The 20,832-nt window shown below is 40.1% G+C and overlaps 2 protein-coding genes across 2 annotated transcripts; both read left to right on the top strand.

Moving 5' to 3' along the window:
• Nucleotides 1-1,267: 1,267 nt before the first annotated feature.
• On the top strand, nucleotides 1,268-2,684 carry LOC135644092 (E3 ubiquitin-protein ligase ATL42-like). The gene has a single exon (XM_065161535.1). The coding sequence runs from the start codon at nucleotides 1,275-1,277 to the stop codon at nucleotides 2,544-2,546; it is 1,272 nt and encodes a 423-aa protein (XP_065017607.1). The 5' UTR covers nucleotides 1,268-1,274; the 3' UTR covers nucleotides 2,547-2,684.
• A 1,339-nt stretch (nucleotides 2,685-4,023) lies between these two features.
• LOC135644095 (aspartate aminotransferase, cytoplasmic-like) lies at nucleotides 4,024-12,833 on the top strand. The gene is made up of 12 exons (XM_065161540.1): nucleotides 4,024-4,182; nucleotides 4,494-4,565; nucleotides 4,642-4,703; nucleotides 5,203-5,286; nucleotides 9,182-9,281; nucleotides 9,365-9,485; nucleotides 9,624-9,787; nucleotides 10,108-10,245; nucleotides 11,347-11,468; nucleotides 11,655-11,749; nucleotides 12,098-12,218; nucleotides 12,508-12,833. The coding sequence occupies exons 1-12, from the start codon at nucleotides 4,081-4,083 to the stop codon at nucleotides 12,590-12,592; spliced, it is 1,266 nt and encodes a 421-aa protein (XP_065017612.1). The 5' UTR covers nucleotides 4,024-4,080; the 3' UTR covers nucleotides 12,593-12,833.
• The last annotated feature ends 7,999 nt before the right edge of the window (nucleotides 12,834-20,832 follow it).

Genomic DNA, 20,832 nt, shown 5'->3' with positions numbered 1-20,832 from the left:
AATGAATACATAATTCACTTCTTTTAATCATAACAATTCATGACCGGTTGTTGAGTTGGAAGGGAAAATAATTTGGAGCTGAAAAATATCCAATCCAATCCAAGCTGAGAAAGATGTGGATTTTTAGTATATAATGTAGGAAAATTGAATATCCAATCCAAGCTGGGATCAAGGATGATGAACTGGATCTGGATTTATTTTGATCAACTTGGAGCTGAAAATTTAGATATAAGAAGATTCTATCTCCTAAACTAGATGGTTTGATTCCGTGTTAATGTTTCGATAGATCTTGTCACACATAGTTTTCTGTGTTTAGTCGATGCTATATATATATATATATATATATATATATATATATATAGCTCTCTTTGGTTTTTTATTGATACCTTTAGATTAGGGGACCATAAGTAGTCAAACCTCATGAACTATTCCTATATGTACCCTTTGGGATTGCAGCAGTATTATCCCTTGCAATTATGGTCGGCTACCTGACCCCATTAATGGTTTATAATTCTATTAGTAAGGTGGCAATGGCCCACTTTGTCTGTTCCTCTTGTGGTTTCATTAGGTGGACTGTCAGGATTTCTAATGACTTTCTACTTCTCACTAGTTTCTCTCCCAAAAGGTGTTTACATGTCTTATCATCAACCATATAATATCACCTATGTTTATGTAGTTCTCTTAATCATGTCATTACACCTAATTATTAAATCGGTAAATAGAGAATAAAATTAACTTTTAATACCTGTTCCTCTTCACGTTCAACATAGTGTAATTAAATTCGAGTCAGCTCACGGAGAGAATCTTTTGTTTTCTTAGGGTTTTTGTATCCCAATCATTTCCTCGAAACCACACCAAAGATTCAAAGTCAAAGCCTCTATCATCCACCCTCCTTCCATATTCTAGTCGGGACATTTAGCAGCAGCATTATGCTTTCATCTCTGCAGTACACCAGATAATAATGTCCATTTCTCATGCTTCACATCAGCATTCTTCTATCCTCTCCGTTGGATTTCTGTCAGCCACGACGTTGTTGACTCCCGATTGCTTCAATCTTCGTTTACTGGCAATCTTAATCTGATATGTCGAGCAAGTTTCACCCATGGTTCTTTATTTCTACACACGAGAGAAGCAGTACGGATGCAATGAGCTTAGAACCAAAGACAACTAAGAACACAGCATATGATCTCATTCCCAGCACGACAGAGCCGTATATAAATTGAGAGGCACATCGTTTGGTACAAAGCTATGAATGTGCTCCGAATTCCATTGTTATGCCTTCTCTCGATAACACTCCGTTTTCTCTTCGTTTCGTCTTCTTCTTGGTGTTGTTGGTCCCCGCCACCGTCGCCAGCGCACAGCACGCCGATGCGGAGTACTTGCCGTCGGAGACCGCGAAGGTCTCGTTCGGCCCGAGCGTGGCAATCGCGATCGGCGTCTTCGCTACCATGTTATCGCTCACCGTCCTCCTGCTCGTGTACGTGAAGTGCCGTTGGTCGATGCCCTCGGAAAGCATCATCCCTGCACCCACCCGCCAAACCCGGCATCAGTTGTCAGGCATCGACAGGACCGTCGTTGAGTCGCTCCCCTTCTTCCGCTTCGCGTCGCTCCGCGGCGTCCGCGATGGCCTCGAATGCGCCGTCTGCATATCCAAATTCGACGGCGATGAGGTCCTCCGCTTGCTGCCTAACTGCAAGCACGCGTTCCACATCGACTGTGTCGATCGCTGGCTCGAGGGCCACTCTAGCTGCCCGCTATGCCGGTGCAAGGTCACCGCCGTGGACGTCGCCCGGTTCGCGTACTCCACCAGCTCCAGGTTCTTGTTTGCCTCCGGTCGGCACGAGACCAGCGGACGTGAACTCGAGCTGTTCGTCGAGCGGGAGCGCAACCATGACGCCGAACACCGCGGGTCATCAAGATTCGGGATCGGAACTAGCTTCCGGAACATGGACAGGAGCACGAAGGAGAAGGAAAAGCTGCCAATTCTAGAAGAAGCGACCGGTGGAGATCATTTCTTACACAAGTTCAAGCACAGGATTGTGGTCTCCGACAACGTGTTCAAAGGCCGGTGGAGCGCCCTGAACTCATCGGATTTAGCGTCATTGACCTCCGATCTACTAAGCATTACGTTGAACGAACGGTTTGCGCTTCTCGGTCTGAACGAGCAGACAACTGGAGAAGAGAAGATCTTCGTCGATGGTAAGGAGACGACGGACGAGAAGAGTCTGCTTGAAGCCAAAGCAAACCAGATCGGTGCACTTTCGTCAGCTGCGAATCCAAACATTCCCTCACCCTCGAATGCCAACGGGAATTTGATCAGCCCTGCATCGAGAGCTTCGATTTCCTCGGCAAACAGATCGATGTCTGATATCACAAACCTGTCTAGATCAAGACAAGAACGAGATCCAGGCAACAGCACGTCGAGCAGAGACGAAGATGAGAAGCTGAGGCGGCTTTGGCTGCCCATTGCGAGGCGGACGGTACAGTGCTTCGCTGGAAGAAGCGATCGCAGACTCAGTACAGCAACGGAGATTTCAAATGTTTGACTCAGAATCTTTATTCGCAAATGTTGATCTACAAATGGTTTCCACCAAAGATTAATGGAAGTCACACACAGCCTGTTGTCCTGCACAAGCAGCGTAGATTCCCAAATTTGAAGTCAAAAGGTAGGCGTGATCTGCGTATATGATGTAACCAAAATGTAAAAGGAGGGCAGGTCACTATGATTTGGCTCGGTTCATAAGAATCGATTTTATTGGATCGAATTGAAATGAAATCAGATTAGATCAAAACGTTGATGCTTTTGATTGATAAGCGTTAATGTCTTGACAGTGGGTCGTTCGATTAACTGAACCAAATCGGCTTAGTAGTTTGCCGGTTTCGAACGAACCCAAATCGGGTTTGGGGGTGATTCCCGTTCCAACTATATAGAATCAATCAAATTATAAAAAATATATTAAATTAAAAATTATGCACTGATCGAAATTTTATCTTATAGTTGTATGAACAAACTTCCACTCTTCAAATGGAACTTTGACCAAAATTCTGAAATAAAATTTTGACTTTTTTTGTTGCTTTAAATTATTTTTATTAAATTAAAAATAAAAAATAAAAAATAGAACCAGAATCGAAATTATCGAAATCGGATGCGGAACCACTCGAATCAAAGTGATTAGCCACTCAATGAAACCGACAAGACAATTCATTACATTAACAATACGCGGCAAATGAGCATGCGATCAACGTCATCGGTGCGACGCACGGATATGTGCGTACGCAAGTAGTTCGTAGGTGTGGGGAAACGGACACGTCGCGTCCACCCAAATGACATTTGGGCGTGCGCCACGAAATCTAATTAGGCCAAACAGTTACACGAACATGGACCACATTCACATTTATTTCGACGCGCGGATTGCAACGGATGGAACCGAGTCTCCAGCACACGGTTAACCAATTGTCTTACTTCTTTCGTAAAGAACACAATAAACTGGTCACAATAAGTTAAAAGCTGACGCTTAAAGCACTAAAACCGTGGTCCACTGGTACCCCACACCATCTTTGCTCCGTGGGAAGCCACAAATGTACTAACCTACCCATCGATACCGTCACGCACGATTGACCTGCCTTGTGATTGGAGATCAGCGAATGAACCAACGGTGGGCCTTATACTGGGGCCCGCCAGTCTCCAATGATAATGAAGGTAAGTGTAGAATCGCTACGCAACGCACCAAGCCTCAGGTCGCGGCGTCACGTTCCCGCAACATCCAGTCCAACTCCCGCTCTTCGAATTCGCCCAGGGTTTCTTCCTCTCGCCCCAGCTTGGCTGACGTGACCGTTAAGAAACACTCTCAGCTAGACGTGTCTCCTTCAGAAGGCTGAGGCGTCCTTATCTGTCCTACCACTCGCGCACTCAGCTCTAGAAACCCGTGGGCGCCGCTCACTGGAACGCACGACGCTCGGAGCGGCGCACGATAAGGCCAGAAAGGGGATGGAGGGTGCTAACATGCCCCCGCGTCGGATGTTTAACTACCCTCGCGAGGCACCCGTCCATCAACTCCTCGCATTCTTCGTCTCTTTCCCATGGCATCCCAGAACCCAATCGCCCCCTCGCCAGCCGCCGGGATTTATGGCGGATCCGTTTTCGCCAACGTCGTCCAGGCACCGGAGGACCCGATCCTTGGCGTAATTCCTTTTCCTGCTCGTTCCTCAACCTTGATCGGAATATTTTGATAGCTTTGGGATCGGAATGTTACGGAACGGTTTCCTTCGTATGATCTGGCTTTCTTGGATCAGAAGTAGCAGTTTCGCGTGTCGTGATCGGTTTTACCTGTTCTGTGAGCTTGAGAATGATTCTTCCGTATCTTGTATGTACAGATGGTGTTCGCTGTAGGGGTTTTATGATAGATTTTGAAGTTTTTGGTTTCTCAGACGATTTTTGGTAATGGATCAATGATTGATGCTTTTGGTGTTAAACATTGGGAATGAATCATTAGGTCACGGTTGCATATAACAAGGATCCAAGTCCAGTTAAGGTGAACCTGGGAGTTGGAGCCTATCGAACTGAGGTATAATGAATGACACTATCTGATATCTCTTGGTCATCGTTGTTGCAACTCCTATACCTGTTTTCTTTTCTGATAGGAAGGAAAGCCGCTTGTGCTGAATGTGGTGAGGCGAGCAGAGCAGCTGCTAGTCAACGATCCGTATGATCATTAAACTCATCTTTAGCTTAATTTTTGGATCATAAATCACTTGAAAGTTGAAGATGTCGAATGCATGTGTCATTTAGAGTAGCCGGGTGCATGGTTGCAGAGAAAAAATAATACATAGTAGACCAAATGGAAATTTGTAAAACTTACTGGTTTAGCTTTTGTTTAGGTGTTCCCTTGTTGATGCTTTTATTGTTTTCTGAAGAAACATATCCTTATTATTACTTGCTACTGAAACGGTCAGTGATATTTTTCACTACAATAACATAACAATATATTACATTTTCTATGTCTATAAATTTGTAAAATTGAAAAGATAGTTCTCTACTAAAAAAAATTCCCATTGTCAATTATAAAAAATGTTAAACACACTGAACTTCTTGTTTATTAGTCTTTCTTTTATATATTTTTTGTCATTTCAAACGAGACGACACACATGAGAATTGCTAATGATGCAGTATATCTACTTACTTTTCTACTTGATATGTATTAGATCTCGAGTGAAGGAGTACCTCCCCATTACTGGGTTGGCAGATTTCAACAAACTAAGCGCTAAATTGATCTTTGGAACTGACAGGTGCGTAGTTCTTAGTAGTTTTTAATCATGATTGCGACATTATTGTGGTGATCATCACTTGTTTAAATGTGATTATATTTTGTTTCATGGTTGATGATTTGGATGCTCTGGTTCTCAGTGCAAAACATAAAAACTGTTATCATGCTACTGTTATGCGAAAATTTTTTAATGCAAACATATGAAATCAATTAACAATAGATTAAATTTAGGATGCATATCTCTCGATTTCATTTAAAATGCCTTTCTTTTGATTTGCAAACGCATCGTCCTTCAATTCGAAGGAAGATGCATGGAGAACTAGACTCGTCTCCTCCTCTTTTCCTATCCTTCATATGATTATTATAAACAATGGAATAGAGACTAAGGAGAGATAGAGAGTAGATATGTAATCTTTTCTATTTATATACAGTCCATAGGAGACCTTATTTATTTATACAGAGGTTCAAGGCAAGCAATTTGGAGTCCCTCTAATCAAACTCTAATCATAATTGATTTTTTTTTCTATTACCTGATAATTGTAATCAAACTCTAATCAAACTTGTAATATATCTTATTCAATTAAATAGGGCTATATAATCTAATATTTTATCACTTGACCCATTAATTAGTAAGATAAAACAGAATTCAATATCATAATAAATAAAATAAAAAATAATTTAAAAATAATTTATAATTATATTTTAAAATTTTTAAAAAATATTTTACACCTGGTCACAAATTTTATAAAATAGGCCAATAAGTTCAATAAATATAATAATATTATATTAAGTTTGTTTATTAATATGAGTCATTACAATTGTATGTCATAAATGTTATATTTTCTTTTATGTATCACGACATTATTATTTTTTTTAATATAGTTCATAATGACTTGTGTAATTTATCTTGTCAAGGCAATCCTATTATCACATTTAACCATGTAGTCCATAATGATCCATGTAATATATCTTGTCAAGATAATTTTGTTATCACATTCAATGATAATATGTATATACATAAATGTGAACATGATAGCGGAAAGAAATAACTTTAATTACATAAGCAAAAATATTAATTTTGATGTCTATGAGCCCAATCATAAGAATATATTCTTTAAATACCTTAGGTTGTAAGACTTTAGTAAATAGATTAGCAATCAATATAGTGGAACTCAAGCTCTCAATTAACATTAATTATTTTTGGATTCTTTCTCTAACTATCAAGTATTTTATACAATAATGCATAAAATTATTTACTTGTGATTCTTAGAAAAAATTGCTATTGTCAAAATTAGGCTAGAGATCATATTCTTAGAGAATTTTGACCAAATTAGGTCTAAATTTGGTTACAATCAAAATCCAGTCAAGTTATAGTCAAAATCAAATCCGGTCATAAATTGAGATTGATCGAGGTTAAAATTGAACTTCCCCAAATTAAGTCAATATCGGGGTTGATCGGGTCAAAATCCATAAGATTGATTTGAGGTCAAAATTAAATTTTATCTAAGTTAAAATTAAGGTTGGGTCAAAATTAGATTTAGGGTAAGATTTGGTCAAAATTGATTTTGACCACACTCTCTTAGCATCCTCGTTCCTCGTGGTTGGTTCTTCCCCGCGACATGGATTGCGGCATCCTTACTGCCTTTGCCAGCAATGATGCACCATTGATTGTGCTTCGCTGTGCGTCCTCGTCCATCCCACATCGAACCATCCAAATTGCTGTCGTTCGCCGCTGAACAAGAATCTGTCATTTGCTTTACATCGCAGTGCCTCGTTAGTCACCTTTGGTGTCGTCGAGGTCGCTTGAGGCGCTACAACATCTATCACTTGCGCCTAACCAGTGTCGTGCACAACCATCTTATCGTGGGTTCTTTGCAGTGCAATTGTTGTGTAACCTCGGTCTTTCGGCCAAATGTTGTGCTATTGTCCACTAGTAGCACCCAGGCCATTGTCATGCGCCTCATGGCCTTTGATTGCGCACCTTATCCGCAATGCTCGGATTTGTCTCTGATTGCTATCAAGTCGGTGTTGATGATCACCATCATGATGCATTGTCTGCGGCAACACTTTTGTATTGTGACTTCTTATCTTGTCATGACATCCAATGGCCTCAAACGACGCTTCAATCGCCAAATCCCATCATCGTGATGACACCCAACGACAATCGTTTTGGTTATAATGTGCCACGACTTGGTGTGACCGTCGCCCTCAACAGTGCTGTTGCACCACCACCGATACCCAGGCCTCCGTTAACACTTTGCGGTGTAAACCTGTGACAGTCATGAGACTCATCATAGCGCCCAATGTCGCGATGCCACCATCACCCTCAGCCATCGGTAGAACCAGTGTACATCAGCGCTAGTAGCTGGAGTCCCATTGCCATGACTCCCTACAACATCGTAGACAGTTGTCTGCTACTCGTAGCAAGGTCAATGAGAAAGCAGGTCGTTGTCTTATGTTGTATAGTCACGCAGGTCGTTGACCTTCATGGCGTCATTGACAACAACATACTAATGGTGTAGCTCATCGATCAAGATCAGGCAACAACCTTCCGTCCATAATTCCACTCCCGTGGGCGAGAAACCTTCATTGCCTACAAGCAGGAAACTACGAGATAAACAAAATAGATCGGATCATCCTCCACAAGCAAAGGGCGAAAACACGAAACAGAACTAAAACAAAATCAGGTTTAATGCTTTTATAATCTAGGGTATTTAATTTTTAAATAGACTCTTATACCAATTGTAATCATAAAAACTGCATGCTACTATTATATGGAAAAACTTTAATATCAGAATTTGAAATTAAATAATAATATATTAAATTTAGGATGCATACCTCTCAATGCCATTCAAAATACCTTTCTTCTGATGTGCCAATGCACTGTCATCCGATCTGAAGGAAGCAATTTGCAAGGAGAACTAGATTCATCTTTTTCTCTTTTTCTATCATTCATAGGACCAATATAAGTGATGGAATAGGGGCTAAGGAGAGATGAGAGTATATCTATAATCTCTTCTATTTATATATAGTTCCTAGAAGGTTCTATTGATCTATAAGCAAGAGCAGAGTGTCTAGGATAAGTAATTAGGAAAGTCCCTCTCATCAAAGTCATCCTCAATAAGGAATCTTATTATACCTTATCCAATTAAATAGGACAACATAATCTAATACTCAGAAAATTATCTTGTATATTTTTAAAATGTCTCGTTATAACATGCACATAGAAGCTCTATTTGATTGTTGTTTTACATGGAATAATGGTTCACCTTGGATTTTGCAAAATAAACCTTTAGGGGCAAGGCTGAAAGTGTTTTGACTTAATTTTCAAATTGCTTTATTTTGTATTAGTGCTAGTGGGAAAATTGTGCAGACTTGATATGCCAAGAAGAATGGTTTTTTTAGAAATGTTGCATCTGCTCCATGTGCTAGTTAGCCTTTTGTCCTTTATCATCATATTAATACAGTGACATGTTTCAGAGTTCTGAGATTTTAAACCAAATGGCTGATAAGAAGAATGGATATCAACACTGATAAGCTCGTCTTGTTGATACAAAAAAATTCATGAAACAAAGCAGATGGTTAAGAGAAAAGAAAAAGAGCTTTTCAAATGTATCTGTTATGGACATATAATATACCTTGACATTATTAGGCCTTTTAGCAAATATGTAGTTGCAAATGAAGAAGAATGATCACAGTAAGTTAGGAAGCATTTTTTATTATCATTGAACAGGGACTTGCTTTTCACACTATAATGTTTCAGAGAGGTATAAGAGTTGACAGAACGTAACAAAAGAAGAAACTTCTGGTCAATTATTTTTGTCATTGATCATAAAAAATCTAGTGAATGATGATTAGTTTTGCTAATTTTGTTTTCTTCTTCAGTGAGCGATGACATGTTTCTCTCTTTCCAACAGTCCTGCTATTCAGGAAAATAGGGTGGCTACTGTGCAATGCTTGTCGGGCACGGGCTCATTAAGGGTTGGAGGCGAGTTTCTGGCAAGGCATTACCATGAAGTATGGTGTCATCTCTTAGTTCTGATTTCATATTATGGCAGTTTAAGCAAGTAGTTTTGAGATTCAGATTGCTACTTGTCCAGCGTACAATTTACATTCCACAGCCAACATGGGGAAACCATCCAAAAGTATTTACATTAGCAGGTCTATCAGTGAAGACTTACCGCTACTATGATCCGACAACACGAGGGCTAAACTTTGAAGGTATGAAACATACCCTTTTCTGCCTTAGAATCCAGTTATACTTATTGTTTATTTTATTTATTTATTTATATTGACCATTATAACCATTCTGTTTTTAAACTAATATTCCTGGTGATCGGGAAAACCTGGTGATAACAGGTCTGCTAGCAGATTTAAGTGCCGCTCCTCCTGGAGCAATAGTGCTTCTACATGCATGTGCACATAATCCTACTGGTGTGGATCCAACTCTCGATCAATGGGAGCAGATCAGGCTGCTGATGAGATCAAAAGGCTTGCTACCTTTCTTTGACAGTGCTTATCAGGTAACCATCTGGAAGAACCTGTTCTTTGGTTACCAGCTATACGGTGGACATGCAGGGTGAATGATTCTTCTGGTGCTTTGTTTTCGCAGCAGTCTATGCTAGTGATGGTATAAAATGTGACCATAATGCTTGTAGCAAACTTGTGTACACACATCCTATTTTTTTAATCTACCTAAATATACACAAAGAAACTCCATGTGGTTTTAGGTATTACTTATCATAAATATTAAATAGTTCTTCTTCGCTAAACATTTTGCTTCCATGGACCCATAGCGTGTATCTTTATATATTTGAGTTTATTTTGCATCATCTCATTGTAGGGGTTTGCAAGCGGAAACCTGGATGCTGATGCACAATCTGTCAGGATGTTTGTTGCTGATGGTGGTGAATGCCTCACAGCTCAAAGCTATGCGAAGAACATGGGTTTATACGGGGAGCGTGTTGGTGCACTAAGTATTGTAAGAGGCTTCCATTACGTTTAATACTTCTTAGATGCTTTTCTTGGTTAGATTTTAAGTGGTCTACCTTGCAGTCGTTTTGATGATTACATGATTATTTTGATTCCTTTATTATAACTGTTCTTTTTTCTGTTAAGGTATGGTTGATGAAATCAACACTTTCACATGTATCACTTTCCTCTGAGGTGTCACTTTCATAGTGTTAGGTACTCTATTACCATTTCAGACTGAACACTAAACTGACTTGTAAGATGATAATATTTGGTTTTACCACTTTAATTGTTTTTTATTACTCACATGACCAGTTGGCTAGAGGAACTGATCTCCTCATTTCATGAAGTTCTCTAACTTTTGGTTTTCACCCTAAACATCTCTGTTTATGTCATGTGCAGTTGTTTGTTTATCATGAGCAATCAGCTTGTAGTTGATTTTTGTATAACTTTCTGTTAACGACAATCAGTGTTCTTTAAGAGAAGCTAGTACTTTGTAGTTGGTTGCACCCATCAATCTCTGGTTTCCTATGATCCAACCATACAGTAAATAAATTACTGGATGAACCACAATAGTGTGTTTCCAAGTGATAGAATGAGCCTACTTCTCATTTTTATCAAAGATCTCTCAAGTCTCATCACAAAATGTTAAATATACAATGCAAGGTTTGAGGAGTGATTTCAACAACTTGCATTTGGAGTTAAATTTTCTTTAGTCCGAGTCCTAACAATTAGGAGAGTTCGTCCTTTTAGCCACTATATTAAATTTGAATATGCTTACATGCCACACAATTTTCTTATGGTTCGCTTTTTACAACAGATCACACAGCCATGATGCACTAGATACCAGTCTTAAGATGTTTTAATGGTTATTGTAAATAGTTTGATACTTTGAGATAGATTCTTGGTATTTCTGTTTGGTCATAGATTGCTTTGTTGCTAAATTGGCATTCTAGCTAATTATCCAAAACCACTTTTAAGTCAATTTAGTAGTAGTTTGCAGCTACCTCATCTGTAATTAATGACAACTGCATCAATGTTCTTGACTTAATAGTTTTTGGTTTCTGCTCTTTCTTAAATTTTACCTTTGATTTCCACTTCAAATTTATAGGTCTGCAAATCTGCTGATGTTGCAACCAGGGTTGAAAGCCAGCTGAAGCTTGTGATTAGGCCCATGTACTCTAATCCTCCTATTCATGGTGCTTCCATTGTAGCTACAATTCTAAAAGACAGGTATTTCATTATTCTAGTCTGCTAAAATCATTCTCTTAATCATATTGGTCATTAAACTTTAGATGGAGATTTATGAAAACTTCTATGGTCATTGTTTTATTACAATGTTCATCATATTTGTAATCCTCTTTCTTTTTCAAGTTCATCATATTTGCTATCATGTTTTCACCCGATCCTGCATTTTAGAGAGTTGTACCATGAATGGACTATTGAGTTGAAAGCCATGGCGGATCGAATAATCAACATGCGTCAGCAGCTTTTCGATGCATTACGTGCTAGAGGTATGTGAATTCTCCAACTGTCATCTCAGAGTAGTTTTTCTTTCAATGTTCAGTCTCATGCATAATTTTTCTTATTTATAGCATATGCTAAGTGACTACTACCTTAAATGTTTCACATCTATTACATTGTTACATCTAATGTGGAGATCAAACAAGAGCTCATTAGGTTACATTCATTGTGAACCAATAAATCGATCTGCATTGGCTATATTTTTCTCTTATATCACTGTATGAAATGTGCAACATGTATGGTCTATTTAGAGAAGTTGTATTTACAGTTTTGAGCTACACAAGTGGAAATTGTGGTCACTATCAATGAACTGAGAAGCTTCTTTTCGGGACATACAGGGACGCCTGGTGACTGGAGTCACATTATCAAGCAGATTGGAATGTTTACTTTCACAGGGCTTAATACCGAGCAAGTGACCTTCATGACCAAAGAGTATCATATTTACATGACCTCTGATGGGTAACCTTCCTTGTCTCTCTTGCCTTTAGGGTTCCCCTGATGTAGTTCAAGCTTTCATATTATCTATCTCGAGTATAAATCGTCTTTTCTCTTTTCAAGTTTTTGTTATTTTGCATCTTTTGAGTATTCTGCTGACATCTTTCTCGTACTGTTTAGTTCCACTAGTCTATTTCCGATAATTATAATTTGCATTTTGTAGTGTGATAAACAATTAACTTGATACTTTGTCTCCTTGGTAATACACTAGTTTTGTCTAGAGGTTTTTCTGATAAGCAAATGTTGGTTGCAGGAGGATCAGCATGGCCGGTTTGAGCTCAAAAACAGTTCCTCATCTTGTTGATGCCATTCATGCTGCAGTTACTAGCATGAAGTGACAAATGAAGATCTTGATCCAGATTCCACTGTTGTCACAGCACCTTTTGGAACAGTTAGTCTGTTAGGTTCATCAATTTTCCCATATTCTGTTTCTATTTCTGCAATGACAAGTCCAATAAGATGTGGACAAAAATCCTTCCATAACTATGCCTTTGCTAGACATAGTTGTATGGATTCTAACATTAAACTCATATGAGATTTATGCAGTATTATCTATGATTTCCATTGTTCAGGTTTTTACTACTGTTCTTCTTCATCATCTGTATTTAAATAGGAATTGATAAAAGAATATCCAGATCTGTGACCTTGCAGACATACTTGTAAAATTTTACCAGTAAACTCATATGGGATTTATGCATTGGTATCCATATCTTTTATTGTATAGGTTTCTTCAACTATTGTGTCCGATTTACCAATTTAACAAAGTATGAGTGAGTTTTTTCCTCAGCAGAACCTGTGACAATGTTCCATAGCTGTACTGATACTAGTTCTATTAACTGGTGAAGTGATGTCCCATGGAGCTATTCAAAGAGGTGGAAATATGTAATTGTGTTACAGTCTTTTGGTTATCGTGTGAGAGAAGAATAGGATGAAGAGATGGGAAGAGGAGGTAAAAAAAAAAAAAATAAAGGAAGGGAAGAATAGGAGGCGGCGGCGGCATACCAGATAGGAGTCACAAGCGGTAACGTCATCGGGGGCGGAACAGGAGAGTGAAGACAGAAGAATGAGATGAAGAGGCATATGATAGTCATTAATTTGGATTTTGATATGTTTAAATAATATTGTATATATTTATCTTATAAATTAGTAACTTTTATATTTATCCTTTAGTTTCAGTAATCAACAAAAATTATGAAATATATTTGAGATTTTTAAAATCTGAATTTTATTGAACTAGTTAGTAATTACGATTGGTAAATTTTTTAAACAATCCAACACTACATGCATCATAGATTAATAGAGATCTTGACCACCCTAACCAAATGTTACCTTCATTATATTAAAAAAATTAAGATGATATTTTAGCTTGCAAAGACAAATTTAGTAATGTGAATTCCAGTTTAATTATCATCCCCCTTCCAAAATAAATTTCTCATCGGCCGATTTAAACCATCCATGAAGGATTCAGACATTCAAGAGACTGATAAAGGAGGGAGAGGGTCGCCTTCAATGCCGAGTTAATCAACATCACCTATGGTATTGCACCGTATCATGCCCCCTATTTATAACTATTGGAATGCAACATGCCCACATAGTAAGGGCAATTGTAGCACCAAGTACTTAAACTGAAAATTTCCTTCTTTAATCTTGAAATAATTATAAGTTGTGATCCTCAAGTCCATCCCAATATCAGAAAATAAATTTTAGATTTGTGAAAGTTAATCTTCTGATTAATAAGTGCCCATATATAAGATAAATATTTTTTTAGTAGAATAATAGGATCTTTTATTGGCATGAAAATTAAGCAAGATATTATGTATATGGCAAATCCTAGAAGAGTTATTAAAGCTAAAATGAGTTTTCTTTTTATCAAGAAAGATATAAATTGAGTGGTGAGAATGTAATAGATAAGGAAGGCTGAGGTCTCCTTATCTAATGCCTAGGCAAGAGGGTAGCATTTAAGAAGAGTCTATCTTATCGTCATCTCCAAATCAATATTATGCCTAGCTCATGGGTTAGATTATGTCTAGTCACCTGGATTGAGTCATGTCTGATCACATGAGTTGGGTCATGCTTGGTCATATAAGCTAGATCGCGCTGGGTCACATAGGTTATATTGTAATTAGTTATATGAGCTAGGTGCCATATAGGTTTAGTCATACTTGACTACATAGACTGGCCATAGAGATCATGCTCGGCTTCGTCATATAGGCTAGGTTGTGCCTAATCACATGGGTTGGACAATATCTAGTCATATGAACTAAGTTTTACTAATCACATATACTAAATCATATCTAATTACATGAGTTAGGTCATGCCTGATAATATGGATTGGACCATACCTAATCATATTATCACATACAAAATTATAAATAGGGCGTTCGATGTAATACTCATGTATGTTTGTGTCTTTCGATTTTGTTCATGCTTTGTATAGTATACAGAGTATTTGTAATAGGTTTGTTTATACTCTAATAGGTTTGATAGCCCTATTTTGATTGACTTTTATGGTTGTTTTATGCTTGTTAATGTAAGTTATATGCAATCATCATATAGAGGCAAAACTATCCAAAAATAAACCATCGAGACAGTTATTTTATAGATTTTTTAGCCCCATAAAGTGATGCAAAGTGTTAGCTAACATAACTCTTAGGAGCTATCTGGGTGGTACATGACTGGATGGGACATTGGGATAATATATAGAGCTAGTTCATTGCTTTGTTTCGTTATAGTGTTATATAAGCACATGTGTGGGCTTTTGGCCGCAACAATCCACCTTGGACCCTTTACGCACAACCATTCAAAGTTTGCAAAATATATGATTGTAATTTGCCTTGCCTATCAAGTATTTGTTGAAATGATTATTTGTGAGATCTCAAGTTAAACGTTTCATCTAACCTATCTTCTCTTTTAAATGTCCTTAAGGAACCCTAAGAGGTTTCGGGAAGGTTGACTCTTTGCGGATGAACACGCAAGAGTGTCGCATGACTTATGCAAATCCAACTAAATTCATGACCATAGTATCAAAATAAGATAAGTACACTTAGAAATACTTGACATATAAACGTGGGGACCTAGTGGGATTGCGTTGAGGACAGTCAGTACGTGCAACCATTTGAAGGAAGCGAGCATTGAGATTTAGGGAAAGAGTCGCTTAGAGATGTGTGTATCCAAGATTAGCATTTAGATGAATGGTTAACCTTTTGTGTGAGAGGCATCACGGGGACAAGTAAACTGGGAAGAATGTATAGCACACAAAGGTTAGAAAGGACGAGTTTGAGCTACAGCTCGATATTGACAGTCAAACTTAATGGTACTCAAGGCAAGCGAGGTACTTGGCAAAGGATGCGACCGAATAAGGTATGATGGGTTACTCATTGACTGAAATAGATATGCATTGCTTATAGAGGCGAAGAGAATTGCTAAGTCAAAGAATTCAGTGAATAACACGATTGCAAGAACTATGGATTTAAAGAGTGCATACTATGGTATCACAGAGGTAGGTCTTCCCTATGTGCATTGAATTTTACATCAAATGAAAACCTTGGTCATCAGCATATGGTGGCTGTGTACCACCGAGGGAGAATTCAAGCAAAACTTCTTATATTCTAAATGTTTGATGCCAAAAAGTGCAAACACTTCGGGTACCTCGGAAGTGTGACCAAAGAGTAGGTGAAAACTAATAACTAACTCAATGTATATAGTACAACCCTTAAGAAGGCGAATGAAGTCAAATAATTTTTACCTTCTTGTCCCTTAAGAGAATGGGTAAAACTAAGTACCCCAGTTATCTTATTTATCTTGTAGATGAGTTCTGCACATGTTCAAAAACATTTTAAAGAAAGTTAAAGACAACAATCATCAAATCATCACTAGTGGTGATCGATTCTAAAGTAGATTATTCGCTTCATTTCCTAACATAATATTAATAAAAAGCAAAATTGATTTGAATCTAATTGGAGGTGATAACTAAGTAAAAGAGGAATCAATGGACAAATTTTACGGAGAAAAGACTTCAAAAACTTCAACGTCTACTAGGTGATGCTCATTAAAGCTCCAATCACCTAATTCAAGTGGTCCAAGATGTTTGAGAGACTAACACACAACAAGAAGAGTCTTTTCTTTTATCTGAAAGATTCGTAGGAACCAATAAAAATCAGCATAACTCGACCAACCCCACACTAGAGTTAAAGTCATTGACGAGTTGGAATAATGTAGTGGATCATAATTCAACTACTAAACAACAACGACGGAGAGCAGTTAGGAGGTAAGAGGTGTGTTGCAACTAGAGTAAAAGATTGAAGATTTAGCAAAACCGAGGAGATGCAACATCCACAAAAGCTTCAACGAGGATATTGAAGGAATAACTAAGGGAGAATATCATGGACAAAGTTGTAAATATGATGTTCAATGTAATACTTACATATGTATTTATCTTTTGATTTTGTTCATGTTTTGCATAGTATACAAAGCGCTTGTAGTAGGTTTTATAGTCTTATTTTGATTGACTTTTATAATCGTTTCAAGCTTGTAAATATAAATTATGTGTAGTCATTGTGTAAAGGCAAAGTTGTTTAGAAATAAATCATTTAAGCAACCAATTTGGAGGTTTTCTAGCTCTGTAGAGTAGTCTAGAGTGTTAGTTAGCACAACACCTATGAACTACCCTATGACACGTGATTAGAGAGGCTTTTCAAATAGTATCTAGGGTTGGTTCGTTGCCTTGTTCAGTAACATATGGATGTTGCAGATGGAACGTTAATGCAACAGGCAAACTTGCAGAGTACGTGAAGATATGTTTTCTAGCCCTCTTCAACACTACAAATGACACCGCGTACAATGTTATGAAAGAGAAGGGTCTGGACATAATTTCACACCTAAAAAAGGCATTAACATATCGATCCCATCCTCCCTCTTTTGTGTATCATCGATCATTCAGTTCCACTTTCTAGACAGTGCAACCCTTGGATTCAGTGGGCAGATGTATGCAAGGCACACATGGTGGAAGCAAGGTGGTACCACCAGGGCTACACACCCAATCTTGAAGAGTACTTGGAGAACGCACTAGTATCGATATCGGGTCCCCTGATATTGACACTTGCTTATTGCACCAGTGACGATGTAAGTCAAGAGACCTTGGAAGACTTCCACAGCTGTCCTGAGATTGCAAGACGGTCATCCATGATCCTTCGACTTTGTGATGATTTGGGTACTTCCAAGGTATTTGAAATGCACCATAATTATCATTCGTTCATGGAATCATGGCGATAAAGAGTTCACACAGTTTCTCCTCTCTGCATCGGTTGTTTTTGTGCAGGACGAGCTTGAAAGAGGCGATGTGCCCAAATCTATCCAGTGTTACATGCATGAGAGCGGTTTATCGGAGAACGCGGCTCGTGAGCATATCAGGCAATTGATTAGAGGGAATTGGAGAAAAATAAACGGAGATCGAAGTTTTACTTCTCGTTTTTGAGGAAAACCTAAAAATGATGATAATTAATGTCCCTCGAATGGCCCAATGCATGTGCCAATACGGAGATGGATATGGGAAACCCAATCAAGTGATTGAGGATCGCATCAAGTCTTTGATGATTGAACCTAAACTTTTGTAACAATGGAATTAAGGATAATATCGTGAGGCTATAAGTCTTCTCGTGATTTGTCCAAGCCTTTGATTGAGTTTCTTTAGATGTGATCGTTCTTTTTATTCTGTAAAAGGTATTGATGGTTGGATAGGACATATTTTGGCCTCAGATGAATTACTAGTAACGTCATACACCATCAGCCACAAGCCTACGCCATACGCTATTAGAACCCTGGGATGCATGCTACATCGAGTTCTGTACCAATACACTGTGCGACTTGACTACCCCGAGAGCTTAGGGCGATGCCGTCTGACGTCGCTCAGGCACCCCTAAAGACGCTAAATTGTCAGAGAAATCGTCCTATCCCCACGAAAGTCAGCGGCCATGTCGAATCGAGGCACAACCAACCCTTGCACACTGGTATAAAAACCCTTGTCAGACGTTCGGCCTAGGGGGGACAAGACAGGAAGGAAAACAAAAGCATACTCGATTGACTTGCTCGTCGAAGGGGCCAAAGTTGAGAAAGACTCGACAAAGACCATTTTTGCAGGGAGGCGGTCACCCCCGAGCGACGAGCATCTCCACCTGGGAATCACCATCCGGTACGCAAAGCAGGGCACTCCGTCGGCGTAGATCCCTACCAACACCAACTTGCCACGTCGCGAAGAAAAGCTACCAACCACCCTGAGAACGGAAGAATGCGACCCGCCACAAACAACACTCAAGTCGACAAACCATGGAGCGCTATGTTGCATCTACTCATGAGGGCTCGACCGACCCTGTCGATTCAACTCATGCCCGAGACGCTCAAGAGGTGCAGCCACCTCATCATCCCCTTCACTCCACCAGAAGTCCCCGACATCGACCCGTAGACCTAACCGTGTTGACTCATCAACCATGGTACTTTTGTTTACTAAAATGGTGTAATTCTAGTTTGTCTATATCATAGCTTTGGAACTAAAAAAAACTTTCTTTACGAAACATTAAAGACAAAAAAAAACCCTAAATATGGTTTATTTTATGCTACTAATTGAGATTAGATTTTTAATTTCTCTCAAACTTTATTATTGACGGCCATCTGAAAAGGCTGACTTATTGGATCAGCGGACTATAATCACGTGGCATGGTCTACTTAAGTTACAGAATTGCTCATAGAATGACTCTGACTGCCTAAAAAGATGATTTTGCCCTCAATATTTTGAAAAATTCCTGCCATAACCTAGCCGCTCCTCCGCCTATGCCAGGCCTGGCCGCACCTCTACCTCACCGATGGCCCCACTCCGCCTCGTGCATGGTCACCCCAACTGCCCCCCGATCCTCACCGTCGTCATTAGTCAGGAGGGCGAGTCGCCCCTACTTCCTTGCTCGTGGCTAACGGCGACGAGGGGGCATGAGGAGGGGGTGTGAGACCACATCGGCGAGGAGGCTACATGGCCCCTATCGGACCCCCGACCCTCACTGTTGTCGTTGGCCATGGAGGTGCCGCACAGTGCCGCATACTCCCATGCTCGTGCGAGGGCGGCCGGGACCACTTTGTAGCTGGTCCTTCGGGGTGCGATAGGGGCCCACCTTTGGACTCATTTGTCAGTGCATCAGAAGCCTCAGGACTCCTTCAGTAAACGAGTTCCACCTTTGGACTCTGCCGTCAGTGCGTCATCATGCAACTTCGTTCAATAAACGCGTTGGTAGTCACTCCATCACGCTACTTCGTCTAAGCTCGGTGCCAAATGACTGCTGCACGCTGTCCCACACTGGCTCTGCATATTATTGTGGGTGGAAACAAAGTCTACAAAGATGTTGCCAAACGCGCTCAGAATGAACGAACCACTGGATCACGTATCATTATTGTTAATGAACAAATTTATCGTGGCGGGTGAGTCAGAACGGCCTGGTCCACGGGCCGATGTCGGAAGTCTTCTATCGATTGAGCTGGATGCCGAGGTCGATAGGACCCTCGCGATGAGGTGTTGATCAGCGTTCCTCAGTGTGCCGATCCAGGCATCGTGTATGCCGAGCTACGTCTCTCCTTCTCTGGGGTGGTTAGTAGCTCGTCTTCGTGAGGTGGCTACGCCCTCGGGAAGGAGTGCTGGTTGGCATTGGTCGGGATCTGGACCGATTGGCTTCTCTCCTTCGTATACCGGATGGTGATTCCCAAGTGGTTGGCAGCTCATCTTCGTGAGGTGGTCACGTTTTCCTGTAAAAATAGCTCCCGTCGGGAGCCCCTCCAACAAGTAAGTTAGTCAAGTGATCAATTGATTTTACCACCTTTTTTTCCCCCCGGCCAGATGCTAACCAGAGGTCTTTATATTACTGTGCGGGGGTCGGTCATATGCAGATTGGTGTGGTGGATGTGCCGAGCAGTGCCTTAGTACGGATTCTGAATTAGAATGTCTTGGGGGCCAAAATAATGCCATATCACTTCCCTCCCCCCCCCCCCCCCCCCCCAAGGTGTGCCGTGGGGTCCTTAAAGGGTCGGGCGACATGCCTGGATTGGAGTGAGGCTGATCGCTCACGAGAGGAAGTTGGATTAACTCGTCACGGGACGATTTAGAGGGGTGACACCCCGTGCTTTCGACAAGATTGACTCTACTGATCGCGAAGCAGTGGCCTGATGAGGCAAAACCGATGTGTCAAAACTGACGTGGCAATACCGATGAGGTGACACCGACGTGTCGAAACTAACGAGGCGAAAACAACGTGTCGAAACCGACGTGGCGAAACCAACGAGGTGAAACCGACATGGCGAAACCAACGAGGTGAAACCGACATGTCGTAGGCCGGATAATGGGTTTGGCACAACTCGGAGTTATGACTGCTGAGTTTGCAAGTCGGTGAGCGAACCGGAGTGGCTCGATTTAGAGACTTAACGAGCAGCAAGTCAGGGTTCGATGTGGAGCGACTTGGATTAACGGACTAGGCCAGTGATTTGGGCGCTGGATCGATCGAGATGTGACTCGGTTATAAGATTGGTTGCGAGGTGTGGCTCTGGTGTT

This window comes from Musa acuminata, chromosome BXJ1-4 (assembly GCF_036884655.1).
Source record: "Musa acuminata AAA Group cultivar baxijiao chromosome BXJ1-4, Cavendish_Baxijiao_AAA, whole genome shotgun sequence".
In the NCBI taxonomy this organism is placed as follows: domain Eukaryota; kingdom Viridiplantae; phylum Streptophyta; class Magnoliopsida; order Zingiberales; family Musaceae; genus Musa; species Musa acuminata.
Note: the sequence above shows the minus strand (reverse complement) of the source record. Positions and strands in the feature narration are given on the sequence as shown.